General features: G+C 48.4%; 1 protein-coding gene across 1 annotated transcript in view; it reads right to left on the reverse strand.

Annotated features, from left to right (window-relative positions):
• Positions 1-18586, reverse strand: part of LOC124008290 (tensin-like) — a 336276-nt gene that overhangs the window by 62894 nt on the left and 254796 nt on the right. Inside the window, 4 exon segments of the mRNA XM_046319446.1 lie at positions 1260-1301; positions 1436-1462; positions 5301-5321; positions 11532-11579. Of these exon segments, the coding sequence (XP_046175402.1) occupies positions 1260-1301; positions 1436-1462; positions 5301-5321; positions 11532-11579 (138 nt within the window).

The following is an 18586-nucleotide window of genomic DNA, read 5'->3' on the forward strand; positions in this document are numbered from 1 at the left end:
GTAGATATTTTGAAGATATACCTCAGTTGGTGTCTCTATAAGCTTCAATATGAGGTCCTAAACCTAGCATGAAAGTGCATCCTTGTAGCTGGTTGGGCTAATATAGTCAAAATGTTTGCCTCGCGGTAAGTTGAGCTAATGGTTGAGCCAATGGAAAGTTGAGCAAATTGAAGTGTTTTCTTCCCAAGGGTAATGCAAAGACATTATCGCTGGGATGAGGTACTGTAACAACAGGGCCTGGCCTATGTTAATATTGTTTCATAAAAAGTAGAATGTTTTTGTTCAGTGTTAAGCCTGTGTTAAAATATCCTTAAGATTATTAAAAGACAAAATGATTGTGATTGTGTTTGGAAAATAAAGATAGATATGGTTTTAAAATGGTTGTGGTAATATTTAACTCAGTACAGATATTTGTAGGCAGTCCCACAGCTCAACTTACCCCAAACCCGGGGTAGGTTGTGTCAAGAGACCACTTTTTCAGACAACCTATGTTTTCAAAACTGTAACGTTTACATGAATTCTGATTATTTCCAGGGATACACAACATCCTAAAATATATGTAGATATCTTTGTTAGAAAGAATCCTATATTTATCTTGACGGAGTGATGCTGAAAATTCAACTTACCCCATTCTCCCCTAAACAAATGTATGTGTACAGTTTATTTGTAAAGATGCTACAAGTGCATATAAGGTAACTGCATCCTAAATAACACAGGGTCCATCCATCCACAGTCAGTCAGTCACTCAGTCAGTCACTCAGTCAGTCTGTCTGGCTGTCAGTCAGTCAGTCTGTCTGTCAGCAGCAAACAATTACAGCTGTAGTCCAGGTCTGGGTGACGTCTGCATTCACCGACTCATGTCTACTGGGTACATACAGTAGAGTACAGTATGGCTCAACAACGTCCACTGAAACAGAGTAAGCCACTGAGGTGGGAGACACTGCAGTGCTTTCCATGTTCTCTGCCTCCAGGGGGTGTGTTCTAATAGTGTCCTTACGTCAACCTCCGTGAAAATAGTCTGACAACATCACAGCTGTCCACGAGCTTTATGGAGTTGATCCCACGTCTGAACAGTCAAGGGGTCAAGCATAACTATTTTGGGGTCACCTCCATACAATTAGGACACCTCTGACACTACAGTACATCACACTGCCCAGACAAGCCAGAGCTTCTGTAACATGCCTCCTGATGTATAGGCTGATAACTGTTGCAAATACCAATCATCAACATCACAGAAGTATGAAAAGAGAGAGACTTACCGGAGTTTCTACATGCTTCAACGGCAGCTGAGGAGTCGCCGGCTGAAGGGAGAGAGAGATGGAGATCAGGTGAGTATATACCAATCTTTGTTTCTCTTTTATCAATCCATGCAGGTTCATCTGATTCAATCACTTTGTCAAGAGAGACGAGGTCCAGACCTGGTTGTGCTACTCACCCGTGAATTAAGTGAAGCAACTGACCTCTGTCACATCGAATGGTAGAACAGAGACAGGGAAAAGAGCAAGAGAGAGAGAGGAAGGGAGAGAGATAGAAAGGGAGAGAGAGGAAGGACAGAAAGAGAGGAAGGGAGAGATACAGAAAGGGAGAGGAAGGGAGAGAGACAGAAAGAGAAGGAAGGGAGAGAGAGAGAGAGAAAGAGGAAGGGAGACAGAAAGAGAGAGATAGAAAGAGAGGAAGGGAGAGAGGGGAGAGACAGAAAGAGAGGAAGGGAGAGAGAGAAAGGGAGAAAGAAGGAAGGAGGAAGAGAGAGAGAAAGAGAGATAGAAAGGGAGAGATAGAAAGAAGGAGAGGAAGAGAGAGAATGAGAAAGAGAGGAAGATAGAAAGGAGGAGGGAAAGAGATAGAAAGAGAGGAAGGGAGAGAGATAGAAAGAAGAAGGGAGAGAGAGAGAATGAGAGGAAGGGAGAGAAAGAGAGGGAAGGGAGAGAGATCAAAAGAGAAGGAAGGGAGAGAGAGAGGAAGGGAGAGAGAGAAAGAGAAGGAGAGAGACAGAAAGAGAGAGGAAGGAGAGAGAGAGAAAGAGAGGAAGGGAGGAGAGAGAATAGAGGAAGGGAGAGAGAGGGAGAGAGACAGAAAGAGAGGAAGGGAGAGAGATAGAAAGAGAGGAAGGGAGAGAGATAGAAAGAGAGGAAGGGAGAGAGACAGAAAGAGAGGAAGGGAGAGGAAGGAGAGGAAGAGAGAAGAGAGAAGGAAGGACAGAATGAGAGAGAGAGAGAGATAGAGAGGAAGGGAGAGAGACAGAATGAGAGGAAGGAGAAAGAGAGAGAGAGAAAGAGAGGAAGGGAGAGAGAGAAAGAGAGGAAGGGAGAGAGACAGAATGAGAGGAAGGGAGAGACAGAATGAGAGGAAGGGAGAGAGAGAAAGAGAGGAAGGGAGAGAGAGAAAGAGAGGAAGGGAGAGAGATAGAAAGAGAGGAAGGGAGAAAAGAAAAGAGAGAGGAGAGAGAGAGAGAGGAGCTGGGAGAGAGATGAAAGGTTCTTTTATAGAGACTCTCTGAGAGGAACACTGAGAATGATCCACCTGAGACAGACTGCCATTCCATTAACCCTGAGAGGAGAACAGAATGAGGGAAGGGAGAGAGAGAAAGAGAGGAAGGGAGAGAGAGAAAGAGAGGGAAGGGAGAGAGACTTGAGAGGAAGGGAGAGAGACAGAATGAGAGGAAGGGAGAGAGAAAGAGAAGGAGAGAGAGAGAAGGGAAGAGAGAGAAAGAGAGGAAGGGAGAGAGATAGAAAGAGAGGAAGGGAGGAAAGAGAAAGCAGCTGTGAAGGTTCTTTTATAGAACTCTCTCCTCCCTGAACACTGTTAATGATCCACCTGAGACACACTGCCATTCCATTAACCCTGAGAGGAGAACATGAGGGCCTTGGGCCTGCACACACACACACACACACACACACACACACACACACACACACACACACACACACACACACACACACACACACACACACACACACACACACACACACACACACACACACACACACACACACACACACACACACACACACACACACACACACACACGCACACACACACACACACACACACACAGACATGCACACATGCACGCATGCACACATGCACGCACACACACTCCCTGCTAACACGTACATCATTTGTTGCTGTGTGTGTGCATCAGTTTAAGTGTGTGTGTGTGTGTTTCTGTAGAAGCATCAAGTATCAGTAAACAGTGTGTGTGCGTGTGTGTGTGTGTGTGTGCGCGCGTGTGCATCAGTAAACAGTGTGTGTGTAGATGCATCAGTAAACAGTGGGTGTGTAGATGCATCAGTAAACAGTGTGTGTGTAGATGCACACATGTAAACAGTTTGTGTAGATGCATCAGTAAACAGTGTGTGTAGATGGATCAGTAAACAGTGTGTAGATGCATCAGTAAATCATTTGTTGCTGTGTGTGTGCATCAGTAAAAGTGTGTGTAGATGCATCAGTAAACAGTTTCTGTAGATGCATCAGTAAACAGTAGGTCAGTAAACAGTGTGTGTAGATGCATCAGTAAACAGTGTGTGTGTAGATGCATCAGTAAACAGTGTGTGTAGATGCATCAGTAAACAGTGTGTGTAGATGCATCAGTAAACAGTGTGTGTGTAGATGCATCAGTAAACAGTGGGTGTGTAGATGCATCAGTAAACAGTGTGTGTGTAGATGCATCAGTAAACAGTTTGTGTAGATGCATCAGTAAACAGTGTGTGTAGATGGATCAGTAAACAGTGTGTGTAGATGCATCAGTAAACAGTGTGTGTAGATGCATCAGTAAACAGTGTGTGTAGATGCATCAGTAAACAGTGTGTGTAGATGCATCAGTAAACAGTGTGTGTGTAGATGCATCAGTAAACAGTGTGTGTAGATGCATCAGTAAACAGTGTGTGTAGATGCATCAGTAAACAGTGTGTGTAGATGCATCAGTAAACAGTGCATCAGTAAACAGTGTGTGTAGATGCATCAGTAAACAGTGTGTAGATGCATCAGTAAACAGTGGTAAACAGTGTGTAGATGCATCAGTAAACAGTGGTGTAGATGCATCAGTAAACAGTGTGTGTATGCATCAGTAAACAGTGTGTGTAGATGCATCAGTAAACAGTGTGTGTAGATGCATCAGTAAACAGTGTGTGTAGATGCATCAGTAAACAGTGTGTGTGTAGATGCATCAGTAAACAGTGTGTGTAGATGCATCAGTAAACAGTGTGTGTAGATGCATCAGTAAACAGTGTGTGTAGATGCATCAGTAAACAGTGTGTGTAGATGCATCAGTAAACAGTGTGTGTAGATGCATCAGTAAACAGTGTGTGTGTAGATTCATCAGTAAACAGTGTGTGTAGATGCATCAGTAAACAGTGTGTGTAGATGCATCATTAAACAGTGCATCATTAAACAGTGTGTGTAGATGCATCATTAAACAGTGTGTGTAGATGCATCAGTAAACAGTGTGTGTAGATGCATCAGTAAACAGTGTGTGTGTAGATGCATCAGTAAACAGTGTGTGTAGATGCATCATTAAACAGTGTGTGTAGATGCATCAGTAAACAGTGTGTGTGTAGATGCATCAGTAAACAGTGTGTGTAGATGCATCATTAAACAGTGTGTTTAAGTCAATATTGAAACAGGGAGATTGATAGCAGTTAACTCTCCATCAGTCTAACATGCTCCTCATAGGAGTGGGTATCAGGACATGATGATGAAAACATAAAAACCCACTCCAAACCATTGAAATGAGCAGGTTTATTGAGTGTTTACATCTGTATCATGTCTTATGGTGTCCCACTCTCATAGCTACAGAACTATCTTTAGGGAAAGCATGCTTCCATGCTAAAAAGGCATGGGAGGGAAAAAATGCAGAAGGCTCAAAATAAACATCTGTAGCACTGTTTTAAAAGCCATGGGAGTCAAAACAGACACAGTCCACAGGGAATCAGCACAAATGTGTGGATGTGGACTGTTTGGATTAGTAGAACATTCAGTCGTGACCAGGGGTTGGGGTCAATTCCTTTTCAAGTCAGTCAATTCAGAAAGTCAACAGAAATGCCAGTTCTAATTCCCAGCGCTTCTCTGGGAGACCAAAATGGAATTAGAATTTGTACATTTCAGTTTACTTCCTGCACTGAAATGGAATTGACCCCCTCACCATGGCACTCAAAGTGGCTTAATGCAGAAACGGTTTGTCATGAAGTCAAAGCACCAGACTATTTTTTGCCTCCCTGACGCAAGACAGGGTGCTGTGGACTAGAGCACCCTCTAGGGGACAAAAAGTAGCATTACACCGCTTTTTATTTCTCTCATCTCACCCAAGGAGGATCAGTGGACGGCTAAAGGAGGGAGGGAAGGAAGGAAGGACAGAGGGAAGGAAGCCATTCAAGACATTTCAATACTATACGGACATAGCCCCTAGAATAGTTCAAAAACTTCAGAGTTGAACATGAACTTCTGACCCTGTGAGTGATTATTCTCAGAACAATCCCAGTACGTCACATAGACGTGAGTGAGGAGAACCTGGGGTCACAACTCTGTTTGGTGTACCTTCACACATCATACGTTCATAACACACACACACACACACACACACACACACACACACACACACACACACACACACACACACACACACACACACACACACACACACACACACACACACACACACACACACACACACTTTAAATGACAGATGGGGGTATTCCATTACTATAGACTGTCAGAAGAATAACACACATACTGAGAAACCACTCTGTATGTGACCCTGTATAGAGATTACCGCCTAACCAACCACTCTGTATGTGACTCTGAATAGAGATTACCGCCTAACCAACCACTCTGTATGTGACCATGTGTAGAGATTACCCCCTAACCAACCACTCTGTATGTGACCCTGTGTAGAGATTAGCCCCCTAACCAACCACTCTGTATGTGACCCTGTGTAGAGATTACCCCCTAACCAACCACTCTGTATGTGACCCTGTGTAGAGATTAGCCCCCTAACCAACCACTCTGTATGTGACCCTGTGTAGAGATTACCACCTAACCAACCACTCTGTATGTGACCCTGTTTAGAGATTACCCCCTAACCAACCACTCTGAATGTGACTCTGTGTAGAGATTACCCCCTAACCAACCACTCTGTATGTGACCCTGTATAGAGAGTACCCCTAACCAACCATTCTGTATGTGACCCTGTTTAGAGATTACCCCCCATCCAATCACTCTGTATGTGACTCTGTGTAGAGATTACCTCCTAACCAACCACTCTGTATGTGACCCTGTGTAGAGATTACCCCCCTAACCAACCACTCTGTATGTGACCCTGTATAGAGAGTACCACCTAACCAACCACTCTGTATGTGACCCTGTTTAGAGATTACCCCCAAACCAACCACTCTGTATGTGACCCTGTGACCCCTCTCTGTATGTGACCCTGTGTAGAGATTACCCCCTAACCAACCACTCTGTATGTGACCTGTGCAGAGATTACCCCCTAACCAACCACTCTGTATGTGACCCTGTTTAGAGATTACCCCCAAACCAATCACTCTGTATGTGACCCTGTTTAGAGATTACCCCCTAACCAACCACTCTGTATGTGACCCTGTTTAGAGATTACCCCCTAACCAACCACTCTGTATGTGACCCTGTTTAGAGATTACCCCTAACCAACCACTCTGTATGTGACCCTGTTTAGAGATTACCCCTAACCAACCACTCTGTATGTGACCCTGTTTAGAGATTACCCCCTAACCAACCACTCTGTATGTGACCCTGTGTAGAGATTAGCCCCTAACCAACCACTCTGTATGTGACCCTGTGTAGAGATTACCACCTAACCAACCACTCTGTATGTGACCCTGTTTAGAGATTACCCCCTAACCAACCACTCTGTATGTGACCCTGTGTAGAGATTAGCCCCCTAACCAACCACTCTGTATGTGACCCTGTGTAGAGATTACCACCTAACCAACCACTCTGTATGTGACCCTGTTTAGAGATTACCCCTAACCAACCACTCTGAATGTGACTCTGTGTAGAGATTACCCCCCTAACCAACCACTCTGTATGTGACCCTGTATAGAGAGTACCCCCTAACCAACCATTCTGTATGTGACCCTGTTTAGAGATGACCCCCCCATCCAATCACTCTGTATGTGACTCTGTGTAGAGATTACCTCCTAACCAACCACTCTGTATGTGACCCTGTATAGAGAGTACCACCTAACAAACCACTCTGTATGTGACCCTGTGTAGAGATTACCCCCTAACCAACCACTCTGTATGTGACCCTGTTCAGAGATTACCCCCTAACCAACCACTCTGTATGTGACCCTGTTTAGAGATTACCCCCCTAACCAACCACTCTGTATGTGACCCTGTATAGAGAGTACCCCCTAACCAACCATTCTGTATGTGACCCTGTTTAGAGATTACCCCCCCATCCAATCACTCTGTATGTGACTCTGTGTAGAGATTACCTCCTAACCAACCACTCTGTATGTGACCCTGTGTAGAGATTACCCCCCTAACCAACCACTCTGTATGTGACCCTGTATAGAGAGTACCACCTAACCAACCACTCTGTATGTGACCCTGTGTAGAGATTACCCCCTAACCAACCACTCTGTATGTGACCCTGTATAGAGAGTACCCCCTAACCAACCACTCTGTATGTGACCCTGTGTAGAGATTACCCCCTAACCAACCACTCTGTATGTGACCCTGTATAGAGAGTATCCCCTAACCAACCACCCTGTATGTGACCCTGTTTAGAGATTACCCCCCAAACCAACCACTCTGTACGTGACTCTGTGTAGAGATTACCCCCCTAACCAACCACTCTGTATGTGACTCTGTGCAGAGATTACCCCCTAACCAACCACTCTGTATGTGACCCTGTTTAGAGATTACCCCCTAACCAATCACTCTGTATGTGACCCTGTGTAGAGATTACCCCCTAACCAACCACTCTGTATGTGACCCTGTTTAGAGATTACCCCATAACCAACCACTCTGTATGTGACCCTGTGTAGAGATTACCCCCTAACCAACCACTCTGTATGTGACCCTGTTTAGAGATTACCCCCTAACCAACCACTCTGTATGTGACCCTGTTTAGAGATTACCCCCTAACCAACCACTCTGTATGTGACCCTGTTTAGAGATTACCCCCTAACCAACCACTCTGTATGTGACCCTGTGTAGAGATTAGCCCCCTAACCAACCACTCTGTATGTGACCCTGTGTAGAGATTACCCCCTAACCAACCACTCTGTATGTGACCCTGTGTAGAGATTAGCCCCCTAACCAACCACTCTGTATGTGACCCTGTGTAGAGATTACCACCTAACCAACCACTCTGTATGTGACCCTGTTTAGAGATTACCCCCTAACCAACCACTCTGAATGTGACTCTGTGTAGAGATTACCCCCCTAACCAACCACTCTGTATGTGACCCTGTATAGAGATTACCCCCCTAACCAACCACTCTGTATGTGACCCTGTATAGAGAGTACCACCTAACAAACCACTCTGTATGTGACCCTGTGTAGAGATTACCCCTAACCAACCACTCTGTATGTGACCCTGTATAGAGAGTACCCCTAACCAACCACTCTGTATGTGACCCTGTGTAGAGATTACCCCTAACCAACCACTCTGTATGTGACCCTGTATAGAGAGTACCCCTAACCAACCACTCTGTATGTGACCCTGTTTAGAGATTACCCCCAAACCAACCACTCTGTACGTGACTCTGTGTAGAGATTACCCCCTAACCAACCACTCTGTATGTGACTCTGTGCAGAGATTACCCCTAACCAACCACCACTCTGTATGTGACACTCTGTATGTGACCCTGTTTAGAGACCCTTACCCCCTAACCAATCACTCTGTATGTGACCCTGTGTAGAGATTACCCCCCTAACCAACCACTCTGTATGTGACCCTGTTTAACCAACCACTCTGATGTGACCCTGATTACCTCCTAACCAACCACTCTGTATGTGACCCTGTGTAGAGATTACCCCCTAACCAACCACTCTGTATGTGACCCTGTATAGAGATACCACCTAACCAACCACTCTGTATGTGACCCTGTGTAGAGATTACCCCCTAACCAACCACTCTGTATGTGACCCTGTGTAGAGATTACCCCCTAACCAACCACTCTGTATGTGACCCTGTATAGAGAGTACCCCCTAACCAACCACTCTGTATGTGACCCTGTTTAGAGATTACCCCCCAAACCAACCACTCTGTACGTGACTCTGTGTAGAGATTACCCCCCTAACCAACCACTCTGTATGTGACTCTGTGCAGAGATTACCCCCTAACCAACCACTCTGTATGTGACCCTGTTTAGAGATTACCCCCTAACCAATCACTCTGTATGTGACCCTGTGTAGAGATTACCCCCTAACCAACCACTCTGTATGTGACCCTGTTTAGAGATTACCCCATAACCAACCACTCTGTATGTGACCCTGTGTAGAGATTACCCCCTAACCAACCACTCTGTATGTGACCCTGTTTAGAGATTACCCCCTAACCAACCACTCTGTATGTGACCCTGTTTAGAGATTACCCCCCTAACCAACCACTCTGTATGTGACCCTGTTTAGAGATTACCCCCTAACCAACCATTCTGTATGTGACCCTGTGTAGAGATTAGCCCCCTAACCAACCACTCTGTATGTGACCCTGTGTAGAGATTACCCCCTAACCAACCACTCTGTATGTGACCCTGTGTAGAGATTAGCCCCCTAACCAACCACTCTGTATGTGACCCTGTGTAGAGATTACCACCTAACCAACCACTCTGTATGTGACCCTGTTTAGAGATTACCCCCTAACCAACCACTCTGAATGTGACTCTGTGTAGAGATTACCCCCCTAACCAACCACTCTGTATGTGACCCTGTATAGAGAGTACCCCCTAACCAACCATTCTGTATGTGACCCTGTTTAGAGATGACCCCCCCATCCAATCACTCTGTATGTGACTCTGTGTAGAGATTACCTCCTAACCAACCACTCTGTATGTGACCCTGTGTAGAGATTACCCCCCTAACCAACCACTCTGTATGTGACCCTGTATAGAGAGTACCACCTAACAAACCACTCTGTATGTGACCCTGTGTAGAGATTACCCCCTAACCAACCACTCTGTATGTGACCCTGTATAGAGAGTACCCCCTAACCAACCACTCTGTATGTGACCCTGTGTAGAGATTACCCCCTAACCAACCACTCTGTATGTGACCCTGTATAGAGAGTACCCCCTAACCAACCACTCTGTATGTGACCCTGTTTAGAGATTACCCCCCAAACCAACCACTCTGTACGTGACTCTGTGTAGAGATTACCCCCCTAACCAACCACTCTGTATGTGACTCTGTGCAGAGATTACCCCTAACCAACCACTCTGTATGTGACCCTGTTTACCCTGAGATTACCCCCTAACCAACCACTCTGTATGTGACCCTGTTTAGAGATTACCCCATAACCAACCACTCTGTATGTGACCCTGTTTAGAGATTACCCCCTAACCAACCACTCTGTATGTGACCCTGTTTAGAGATTACCCCCTAACCAACCACTCTGTATGTGACCCTGTTTAGAGATTACCCCCTAACCAACCACTCTGTATGTGACCCTGTGTAGAGATTACCCCTAACCAACCACTCTGTATGTGACCCTGTTTAGAGATTACCCCCCTAGCCAACCACTCTGTATGTGACCCTGTTTAGAGATTACCCCCTAACCAACCACTCTGTATGTGATCCTGTGTAGAGATTACCCCCTAACCAACCACTCTGTATGTAATAATAATAATAATATATGCCATTTAGCAGACGCTTTTATCCAAAGCGACTTACAGTCATGTGTGCATACATTCTACGTATGGGTGGTGCCGGGGATCGAACCCACTACCCTGGCGTTACAAGCGCCATGCTCTACCAACTGAGCTACAGAAGGACCACTCTATGTGACCCTGTGTAGAGATTACCCCCTAACCAACCACTCTGTATGTGACCCTGTTTAGAGATTACCCCCCTAACCAACCACTCAAATGATGGTGATCTTAACCACTAGCCAATAGACAGATCTAATCATAAAGACAGCATATCATTATGGAACTCTCTGCCCTGAATGTAGTTAAAGGCCAGAGCCAGTCAAATTAGAAAAGCCATACATAGCTTTAGTAATTGAAAAAACAGACAGACAGACAGACAGACAGACAGACAGACAGACAGACAGACAGACAGACAGACAGACAGACAGACAGACAGACAGACAGACAGACAGACAGACAGACAGACAGACAGACAGACAGACAGACAGACAGACAGACAGACAGACAGACAGACAGACAGACAGACAGACAAAGACAGGCAGAGAGGCTGCAGTGAGAGGCCCTGTGAGTGTCTGTCTGTACCAAAAAGGGGTAGGGTGAAGTTAGACCTTAGACACTGATTTATGGTCAGTTTAGCATAAAGGTTAGGATACACACACACACACATTGTGTACACACCGGCTTGGTAGGTGATCCGGTAGGTGCCACACATGCATCTGCAAGGACCTGTAGAGACAGAGAGAGAGGATCAGGTTAGGACACGAATCTCAGAATCATCTATCTATCTATCTATCTATCTATCTATCTATCTATCTATCTATCTGTCTGTCTATCTGTCTGTCTGTCTGTCTGTCTGTCTGTCTGTCTGTCTGTCTGTCTGTCTGTCTGTCTGTCTGTCTGTCTGTCTGTCTGTCTGTCTGTCTGTCTGTCTGTCTGTCTGTCTGTCTGTCTGTCTGTCTGTCTGTCTGTCTGTCTGTCTGTCTGTCTGTCTGTCTGTCTGTCTGTCTGTCTGTCTGTCTGTCTGTCTGTCTGTCTGTCTGTCTGTCTGTATATATCAGACATTTTGGGCAGGAGGTTGAGGGAAAGAGAGAGTGAGGGAGAGAGAGAGAGCGAAAGAGAGCAAGAGAGAGCGAAAGAGAGCGAAAGAGAGAGAGCGAGCGAAAGAGAGCGAAAGCAAGAGAGAGAGAGAGAGCGAGAGAGAGAGAGAGAGTGAAAGAGGGAGAGAGCGAGAGAGAACGAAAGAGAGCATGAGAGAGAGAGAGCGAAAGAGAGCGAGAGAGAGCGAGAGAGCGAGAGAGAGGTAGAGGTAGAGAGAAAGAGAGCGAAAGAGAGCAAATGAGAGCGAGAGAGAGAGAGAGCGAGAGAGAGAGAGAGAGCGAGAGAGAGAGAGAGCAAAAGAGGGAGAGAGAGAGAGAGAGAGCGAAAGAGAGCATGAGAGAGAGAGAGAGAGAGAAAGAGAGCGAAAGAGAGCGAGAGCGAGCGAGCGAGAGAGAGAGAGAGAGAGAGAGAGAGAGAGAGAGAGAGGGGGGATTGACATGACTCTTGAATAGTACAGTATTTGCCAAATCACTCAGGACCTCACAGAAATAGTCTAAGAGAATAAGACAAATAAAGAATACAAGTAAACTGTTGGGAAAATACTGTCTGGTGGATGAACTACCTTCACCCCTTCCTCACACAACTATGACTATCATGTGGTCTAGATTTGATCAAACCTGCAACACAATTCTGATGACATTGATATCAAACAGTAAGAACAAGGAGGAGCATACCGATGCCATATCAAGGAGATTGAATTGAGTACTGACTATATAATGGTATGTGTGTAATTGAGTACTGACTATATAATGGCTGTGTACAGGCACAGTAAGCTGTTCTGACAGCTGATGCTTAAAGTTAGAGAGAGATATAAGTCTCCAGCTTCAGTGATTTTTGCAATTCGTTCCAGTCATTGGCAGCAGTGAACTGGAAGGAAAGGTGGCCAATGGAACTGTTGGCTTTGGGGATGACCAGTGGAATATACCTGCTAGATAGCGTGCTATGGGTGGGTGTTGCTATGGTGACCAGTAAGCTGAGATAAGGCGGGGCTTTACCTAGCAAAGACTTATAGATGACCTGGAGCCAGTGGGTTTACTATATAATGGTATGTGTGTAATTGAGTACAGACTATATAATGTTATGTGGGTTATTGACTATTTAAATGGTATGCACGTAATTGAGTACTGACTATATAATGGTATATGTGTAATTGAGTACTGACTATATAATGTTATATGTGTAATTGAGTACTGACTATATAATGGTATATGTGTAATTGAGTACTGACTATATAATGGTATGTGTGTAATTGAGTACAGGCATTATAATACGGTTAGGAAAATCCTTGGTTCATAGACTAGTTAAATTGCTTAATGACTCCATCACTGTATGAGACACATGCACTAATACATATTGTATCCCCCCATCCTCCACACACACGCACGCATGCACACACACACGCACGCACACACACACACACACACACACACACACACACACACGCACACGCACGCACACGCACACGCACACGCACACGCACACACACACACACACACACACACACACACACACACACACACACACACACACACACACACACACACACACACACACACACACACACACACACACAGTGCAGTCAGGGGTTATAATGTCAGTGAGTACAGCTGAGAGAGAGAGAGAGAGCCATTGGTTTCAAAGTCAGTGTATCTGCCTCAGGTCCTAATGAAGCTCCGGCTGGAATAATAGGATTAGTGGTCTTCACTGCAGAACCAAAACACATCACACACCATCACACACCATCACATGCAGGGAATAAACAGAACATACAAAGAGAGGGAGGGAGGGAATGAAGGAGGGAAGAAACATAACAGACAAAGAGAGGGAGGGAGGGAGGGAGGGAGGGAGGGAGGGAGGGAGGGAGGGAGGGGGAGGGAGGGAGGGAGGGAGGGAGGGAGGGAGGGAGGGAGGGAGGGAGGGAGGGAGGGAGGGGGAGGGAGGGAGGGAGCAGAACATACAAAGAGAGGGAGGGAGGGAATGAAGGAGGGAAGAAACATAACAGAGAAAGAGAGGGAGGGAGGGAGGGAGGGAGGGAGGGAGGGAGGGAGGGAGGGAGGGAGGGAGGGAGGGAGGGAGGGAGGGGGAGGGAGGGAGGGAGGGAGGGAGGGAGGGAGGGAGCAGAACATACAAAGAGAGGGAGGGAGGGAATGAAGGAGGAAGAAACATAACAGAGAAAGAGAGGGAGGGAGGGAGGGAGGGAGGGAGGGAGGGAGGGAGGGAGGGAGGGAGGGAGGGAGGGAGGGGGAGGGAGGGAGGGAGGGAGGGAGGGAGGGAGGGAGGGAGGGAGGGAGGGAGGGAGGGAGGGAGGGAGCAGAACATACAAAGAGAGGGAGGGAGGGAATGAAGGAGGGAAGAAACATAACAGAGAAAGAGAGGGAGGGAGGGAGGGAGGGAGGGAGGGAGGGAGGGAGGGAGGGAGGGAGGGAGGGAGGGGGAGGGAGGGAGGGAGGGAGGGAGGGGGAGGGAGGGAGCAGAACATACAAAGAGAGGGAGGGAGGGAATGAAGGAGGGAAGAAACATAACAGACAAAGAGAGGGAGGGAGGGAGGGAGGGAACAGTACATACAAAGAGAGGGAGGGAGGGAGGGAACAGTACATACAAAGAGAGGGAGGGAGGGAGGGAGGGAACAGTACATACAAAGAGAGGGACGGAGGGAGGGAGGGAACAGTACATACAAAGAGAGGGAGGGAGGGAGGGAGGGAGGGAGGGAGGGAACAGTACATACAAAGAGAGGGAGGGAGGGAGGGAATGAAGGAGGGAAGAAACATAACAGACAAAGAGAGGGAGGGAGGGAGGGAATGAAGGAGGGAAGAAACATAACAGACAAAGAGAGGGAGGGAGGGAGGGAGGGAGGGAGGGAGGGAGGGAGGGAGGGAGCAGAACATACAAAGAGAGGGAGGGAGGGAGGGAATGAAGGAGGGAAGAAACATAACAGACAAAGAGGGAGGGAGGGAGGGAGGGGAGGGAGGGAGGGAGGGAGGGAGGGAGGGAGGGAGGGAGGGAGGGAGGGAGGGAGGGAGCAGAACATACAAAGAGAGGGAGGGAGGGAATGAAGGAGGGAAGAAACATAACAGACAAAGAGAGGGAGGGAGGGAGGGAGGGAGGGAGGGAGGAGGGAGGGAGGGAGGGAGGGAGGGAGGGAGGGAGGGAGGGAGGGAGGGAGGGAGGGAGGGAGGGAGGGAGGGAGGGAGCAGAACATACAAAGAGAGGGAGGGAGGGAATGAAGGAGGGAAGAAACATAACAGAGAAAGACAGGGAGGGAGGGAGGGAGGGAGGGAGGGAGGGAGGGAGGGAGGGAGGGAGGGAGGGAGGGAGGGAGGGAGGGAGGAACATACAAAGAGAGGGAGGGAGGGAGGGAATGAAGGAGGGAAGAAACATAACAGAGAAAGGGAGGGAGGGAGGGAGGGAGGGAGGGAGGGAACATAAGGGAGGGAGAAAGGAGGGAGGGAGGGAGGGAGGGAGGGAGGGAGGGAGGGAGGGAGGGAGGGAGGGAGGGAGGGAGGGAGGGAGGGAGGGAGGGAGGGAGGGAGCAGAACATACAAAGAGAGGGAGGGAGGGAATGAAGGAGGGAAGAAACATAACAGAGAAAGAGAGGGAGGGAGGGAGGGAGGGAGGGAGGGAGGGAGGGAGGGAGGGAGGGAGGGAGGGAGGGAGGGAGGGAGGGAGGGAGGGAGGGAGGGAGGGAGCAGAACATACAAAGAGAGGGAGGGAGGGAGGGAGGGACGGAGGGAGGGAGGGAACAGTACATACAAAGAGAGGGAGGGAGGGAGGGAGGGAGGGAACAGTACATACAAAGAGAGGGAGGGAGGGAACAGTACATACAAAGAGAGGGAGGGAGGGAGGGAATGAAGGAGGGAAGAAACATAACAGACAAAGAGAGGGAGGGAGGGAACAGTACATACAAAGAGAGGAAGGGAGAGAATGAAGGAGGGAAGAAACATAACAGACAAAGAGAGGGAGGGAGGGAGGGAGGGAGGGAACAGAACATACAAGCTTGATGCCTTGATAAGCTCCTTTCCTGAGGACGGCTCACCTCTCACAGTTCTGGGCGACTTTAACCTCCCCACGTCTACCTTTGACTCATTCCTCTCTGCCTCCTTCTTTCCACTCCTCTCCTCTTTTGACCTCACCCTCTCACCTTCCCCCCCTACTCACAAGGCAGGCAATATGCTCGACCTCATCTTTACTAGATGCTGTTCTTCCACTAACCTCATTGCAACTCCCCTCCAAGTCTCCGACCACTACCTTGTATCCTTTTCCCTCTCGCTCTCATCCAACACCTCCCACACTGGCCCTACTCGGATGGTATCGCGCCGTCCCAACCTTCACTTTCTCTCCCCCGCTACTCTCTCCTCTTCCATCCTATCATCTCTTCCCTCTGCTCAAACCTTCTCCAACCTATCTCCTGATTCTGCCTCCTCAACCCTCCTCTCCTCCCTTTCTGCATCCTTTGACTCTCTATGTCCCCTATCCTCCAGGCCGGCTCGGTCCTCCCCTCCCGCTCCGTGGCTCGACGACTCATTGCGAGCTCACAGAACAGGGCTCCGGGCAGCCGAGCGGAAATGGAGGAAAACTTGCCTCCCTGCGGACCTGGCATCCTTTCACTCCCTCCTCTCTACATTTTCCTCCTCTGTCTCTGCTGCTAAAGCCACTTTCTACCACTCTAAATTCCAAGCATCTGCCTCTAACCCTAGGAAGCTCTTTGCCACCTTCTCCTCCCTCCTGAATCCTCCTCCCCCTCCCCCCCCCCTCCCTCTCTGCAGATGACTTCGTCAACCATTTTGAAAAGAAGGTCGACAACATCCGATCCTCGTTTGCTAAGTCAAAACGACACCGCTGGTTCTGCTCACACTGCCCTACCCTGTGCTCTGACCTCTTTCTCCCCTCTCTCTCCAGATGAAATCTCGCGTCTTGTGACGGCCGGCCGCCCAACAACCTGCCCGCTTGACCCTATCCCCTCCTCTCTTCTCCAGACCATTTCCGGAGACCTTCTCCCTTACCTCACCTCGCTCATCAACTCATCCCTGACCGCTGGCTACGTCCCTTCCGTCTTCAAGAGAGCGAGAGTTGCACCCCTTCTGAAAAAACCTACACTCGATCCCTCCGATGTCAACAACTACAGACCAGTATCCCTTCTTTCTTTTCTCTCCAAAACTCTTGAACATGCCGTCCTTGGCCAGCTCTCCCGCTATCTCTCTCTGAATGACCTTCTTGATCCAAATCAGTCAGGTTTCAAGACTAGTCATTCAACTGAGACTGCTCTTCTCTGTATCATGGAGGCGCTCCGCACTGCTAAAGCTAACTCTCTCTCCTCTGCTCTCATCCTTCTAGACCTATCGGCTGCCTTCGATACTGTGAACCATCAGATCCTCCTCTCCACCCTCTCCGAGTTGGGCATCTCCGGCGCGGCCCACGCTTGGATTGCGTCCTACCTGACAGGTCGCTCCTACCAGATGGCGTGGCGAGAATCTGTCTCCTCACCACGCGCTCTCACCACTGGTGTCCCCCAGGGCTCTGTTCTAGGCCCTCTCCTATTCTCGCTATACACCAAGTCACTTGGCTCTGTCATAACTTCACATGGTCTCTCCTATCATTGCTATGCAGACGACACACAATTAATCTTCTCCTTTCCCCCTTCTGATGACCAGGTGGCGAATCGCATCTCTGCATGTCTGGCAGACATATCAGTGTGGATGACGGATCACCACCTCAAGCTGAACCTCGGCAAGACGGAGCTGCTCTTCCTCCCGGGGAAGGACTGCCCGTTCCATGATCTCGCCATCACGGTTGACAACTCCATTGTGTCCTCCTCCCAGAGCGCTAAGAACCTTGGCGTGATCCTGGACAACACCCTGTCGTTCTCAACTAACATCAAGGTGGTGGCCCGTTCCTGTAGGTTCATGCTCTACAACATCCGCAGAGTACAACCCTGCCTCACACAGGAAGCGGCGCAGGTCCTAATCCAGGCACTTGTCATCTCCCGTCTGGATTACTGCAACTCGCTGTTGGCTGGGCTCCCTGCCTGTGCCATTAAACCCCTACAACTCATCCAGAACGCCGCAGCCCGTCTGGTGTTCAACCTTCCCAAGTTCTCTCACGTCACCCGCTCCTCCGCTCTCTCCACTGGCTTCCAGTTGAAGCTCGCATCCGCTACAAGACCATGGTGCTTGCCTACGGAGCTGTGAGGGGAACGGCACCTCAGTACCTCCAGGCTCTGATCAGGCCCTACACCCAAACAAGGGCACTGCGTTCATCCACCTCTGGCCTGCTCGCCTCCCTACCACTGAGGAAGTACAGTTCCCGCTCAGCCCAGTCAAAACTGTTCGCTGCTCTGGCCCCCCAATGGTGGAACAAACTGCCTCACGACGCCAGGACAGCGGAATCAATCACCACCTTCCGGAGACACCTGGAACCCCACCTCTTTAAGGAATACCTAGGATAGGATAAAGTAATCCTTCTACCCCCCCCTTAAAAGATTTAGATGCACTATTGTAAAGTGGCTGTTCCACTGGATGTCATAAGGTGAATGCACCAATTTGTAAGTCGCTCTGGATAAGAGCATCTACTAAATGACTTAAATGTAATGTAAATGTAATACAAAGAGAGGGAGGGAGGGAATGAAGGAGGGAAGAAAC

Source organism: Oncorhynchus gorbuscha, linkage group LG21 (genome assembly GCF_021184085.1).
Source record: "Oncorhynchus gorbuscha isolate QuinsamMale2020 ecotype Even-year linkage group LG21, OgorEven_v1.0, whole genome shotgun sequence".
In the NCBI taxonomy this organism is placed as follows: domain Eukaryota; kingdom Metazoa; phylum Chordata; class Actinopteri; order Salmoniformes; family Salmonidae; genus Oncorhynchus; species Oncorhynchus gorbuscha.